Below are 4,236 nucleotides of genomic sequence, written 5' to 3'. Positions count from 1 at the left end.
TGGAAGTCAATCTAAAGAACTAGAACAATCCCAAAGGGAAAACCTATTCAGAACAAGATGCAAAATTTTTGCAAACACTTGTTCATTAATTGTGGATAGTGGTTCCTCTTGCAATTGTTGTAGTTCTAGAGTGGTGGATAAATTGGCCTTACCTACTATTCCTCATCCCAAGCCTTACAAACTTCAGTGGATAAAAGAGGATGAAGAAATAGTAGTCAACACACAAGAAACCATACCAATATCCATTGGCAACTATGAAGAAAAAGTTTTATGTGATGTTGTTCCAATGGATGTTGGCCATGTATTACTTGGTAGGCCATGGCAATATGATCATAACTCCACTCATGATGGCTATACCAACAAAATAACTTTCCTCCATAAAGCAAATAAAATCACATTGATTGATCTTACACCTAAACAAGTAAAAGAGGATGAGAAAAAAATCAAAGAGAAAATTGAAAAAGAAAGAAAACAAGAAGATAGGTTGGTTAAGTCATTTTCTCAAGAAAAAAGAAAGGAGAAGAAGGTGTGTATGTTGTTAACTTCTTCATTCACAAGTAAATACCTTGACTCTTCTTCTCAACAACATCACTTTGTTTCTTCATTCCATCAGGGGGAATGCTCAAAACAAAGTGAAAGAAAAAATGAATTAAAGGCCAAGACTACTTTTAAAATTTTTGTCAAAAGGTCTTCATTTTGTCTTCTTATCTTTGTATAAATCCTTATAATCATACTAATTTTTGCTATTTTTTGAAGATATACATTTGATCCCGGCGGAAAAACAACAACCAAAGTTTTGCTTCTTTCTTTCTTCCCGATTTGAGGAGAAATCGTTTTTGTTGAGATTGTTGATAGGGGGAGCACTGTTAAGCTGACCCACAATCTCAGTAATATCTGAGTTTTTGATGATGACAATGCATAATTAATAACACATGTGTATTATGTGTTACATGTTTATGCTTACATGTTAAATGCGTATATGAGAACATGATTGTGTCGTTGTTCTGTTGTTCATTGCATTTCACTACATTTCACTATGCTGTATATGTGATTTTATACATGAATTCATGACACATGTTTCTGGATGAGAAAAACCACAAGCACTAATGTTGAATTTAACTTGTGTCAAAACAACAGTTTCAAGTCGATTTCATTATGGGCTAAGTCGATTAAACTCGTGTCTTTGCACAAACCTTTTTCAAAGTGTGCAATGAGATTTTTCAAAGAGAAAGTTTTTCAAAACTATGATTTACACTCTTACATAGTCGATTATATGTGTGTTGCATTCGACTAAGTCTGTTATTGTTTTGAAATTCTGTTAATGCTTGATATAATTGTCTAACGGTCATATTTTTAAATACGTTGACCAAGCATTAAATGTCATCCGACTGCATTAATTTCGAATTCAATTAATTGCTTTGAATGCTGCTAACTACTATAACAGAATTGTTATACTCGACTCCATTAGTAGCTTAGTCGATTAAAATGCGTCAGAGATGTGTTATACTACAAATTGACGCGAATTTGATTTCTGTAAGAACTTTTGTTAATCTAACAGTTTTGTGATATTTTTCAAAAAGTGTTATCTTGCAGAAAGAGGAAAAAAGCTCCAAGAATCAAGAAGTGACAATGACGATCATTTCCTTGTGATTTCTTGAAGAGCAAGTTTGTTGTGTATTCAAAGGCTTGATCAATTCTGCACATTTGGGTGTAACTGAGAGATCAAAGTCCACAATCTTGTGAAGATTGGATTGATGTTCCCTGTTGTGACTACATGAAGAAGACTGTGCGGTGTTCTTGACTTTGAGAGGTGTCTCAAAGGGTTTAGACAGCAGGAGAGGGGATTCTTGATGTTGGTCTAGTTATTGTATTGCCTATATTTGATTATAGGGTTAGAGAGGTGATTTATATTTTTGACGTGAGGTCTCTAATAAAGCCTTGTTCTAAAAACCTTGATCATTATAGTGCATTTGTTTCCCGTGGTTGGAAGGACAGTGGATGTAGGGAGGTTGGCCGAACAAGTATAAAAAGTAGTGTTTGAATTTTATGATCCCTACTCTTTTACTTTTAGTTGACTTTACTCTGTACTTATTCGATTAATTTTCCGCTGCATTAGAAAGTCTTTTACCTTGTGTTTCAAGAAAGCTTTAAAGGCATCACCTTTTGAAAAACTAGTCGATTACTATTTTCGTTAAATCGATTGATACTGGAAAATGGGTTTTAATTCTCAACCTTTGGTGAAGGTGCTTCGACAAATAGACCACCACTATTTGTTGGCGAAAGTTATGCTTTTTGGAAAATAAGGATGCAAATCTTTCTTGAATCAGTGGATCAAGGAGTTTGGGATGCAACTCTAAACGGTCCATGTGAGCCCACTCATGTTTTAAATGAAAAAGTTGTTTTGAAAAAATTTTCTGAGTGGACTCAAGATGAGAACCATAGAGCTCAATATGATGTTAAGGCTAGAAATATGATTGCATCAGCACTAACAACAGATGAATATTTCAGGATATCATAATGCAAGATGACCAAAGAGATGTGGAAAGTCCTTGAAGTCACACATGAAGGAATAGGTGAAGTAAAGAGAGCCAGAAAGAATTCTCTCATACAGGAATATGAGTTGTTCAGAATGAAAGCGGGAGAGACTATCTATGAAGTACAAAAGCGATTCACAAACATAGTCAATCATCTCATGGCTCTTGGAAAAGTGTTTGAAAAGGAGGAAATCAACATCAAAATATTGAAAAGCCTCAACAGAAGCTGGCAGCCGAAAGTCACTGCAATATCTGGATCAAGAGACTTGACCAGCATGAACATGGCCACCTTATTTGGAAAACTCAGAGAACATGAATTAGAGCTTGGAAGGCTAAAGGAGGAAGAAGAAATTGAAGAAAAGAAATCAATTGCTCTAAAGGCCACAAGCAAGAAAGCTGCAAAGAATCTTGAACCTGAAGCTGAATCAGAAACAGAACTGCATGACAAAGAGATAATGAACATGGTGGTAAGGAAGTTTAATCGATTTATGAAAAATAAAAATTCCACCACTGACTATGCAATTCCTGTAAAAGGAAAGAAAAGTTCAAGAACCAATGTTGTCCAATGCTACGAGTATGGAAGAGAAGGACACATCAAACCAGATTGTCCAGACTTGAAGATCAAACAAAAGGGAAGCATAAAATTTCCACAGGACAAGGGAAGGAAGCAAAAGAGTGCATACATTACCTGGGAAAATAATGATACTGATTCTTCAAGCGATGAGGACTGTAGCATTGAAGAAGAGTCAAATATTTGCTTCATGGCTGGATCTGCACTGACGGATTATGACAGTCATGAGGAATTTGAAAATGAGCTGATAGAAGTAAAGTATGACATGCTGCTAGATGCGTTTCAGGAAATACACGCAGAGGCTATGCGACTCCAATATAAGGTAAATCGACTTACCTCTGACATAAAGGATTACAAACATAGAATCAATAATCTAGTAGAGGAAAATGAAAAATTGAAAAAGGAGTTAAAAAATGCCTTAGAGTCTGCTAAGATAGTCAAAACTGAAACAAAGATAGTTGAAAAAGAATGTGAAAAATGTCATGTTCATATTGAAAAAATTGATTATTTGACTAGCACTCTAGCAAAATTCATACAGGGAAAAGAAAACTTAGATGTCGTTCTAAGAGCTTCTGGTAGAGCTATCTACAAACAAGGAATTGGTTATAAGGCTCAAAGTAATAGGTCTAATTCAAAGAAATTTGTTGATCTTAGTAAAAATGTTACTCATGCATGCTTTTATTGTAACAATATTGGTCATAATGTTAGAAATTGTTACTATAGAAAAGTTGGTGTTCCAAAAGGAAAGTACAGGTGGATCCCTAAGGAACAACTCTCTAAAACTAACAAGACAGGACCCAAAGTTAAATGGGTACCAACGTAAAAAATGTTTAACTATTTTACAGGGTAGTAGTTGTTGCTGAAGCAGTATTCAACTCAATGATGAACTACCATGATGAAATAAAAAATTCTTGAGATTCTGAAAGTGGTAACTGTTGTATTTTCATTACATCATGCATAATAATTGTTTGTATGGTTGATTGATAAATGCATGTTTGTTGAATGATTGATTGAGTGATTGTATTCTGTGAAAAACAACTCGCTCGAGTTTTAACCGATTATATTAAGTATAAAGTCGAATATGTTTGAAGTATGTATGCCTCTATTTCTAAAAACACTCTGTTAAACATG

General features: G+C 34.5%; 1 protein-coding gene across 1 annotated transcript; it reads left to right on the top strand.

The window, feature by feature from the left end:
* Positions 1 to 2,524: 2,524 nt before the first annotated feature.
* Positions 2,525 to 3,928, top strand: LOC148204355 (uncharacterized). The gene has a single exon (XM_088105586.1). The coding sequence runs from the start codon at positions 2,525 to 2,527 to the stop codon at positions 3,926 to 3,928; it is 1,404 nt and encodes a 467-aa protein (XP_087961712.1).
* The last annotated feature ends 308 nt before the right edge of the window (positions 3,929 to 4,236 follow it).

The sequence above is a fragment of the Vigna umbellata genome, chromosome 1, assembly GCF_029865625.1.
Source record: "Vigna umbellata cultivar VRB3 chromosome 1, Vumbellata_1.0, whole genome shotgun sequence".
Taxonomy (NCBI): Eukaryota; Viridiplantae; Streptophyta; class Magnoliopsida; order Fabales; family Fabaceae; genus Vigna; species Vigna umbellata.
The sequence above is the reverse complement of the archived record's forward strand: the minus strand, read 5'-3'. Positions and strand labels throughout refer to the sequence as shown.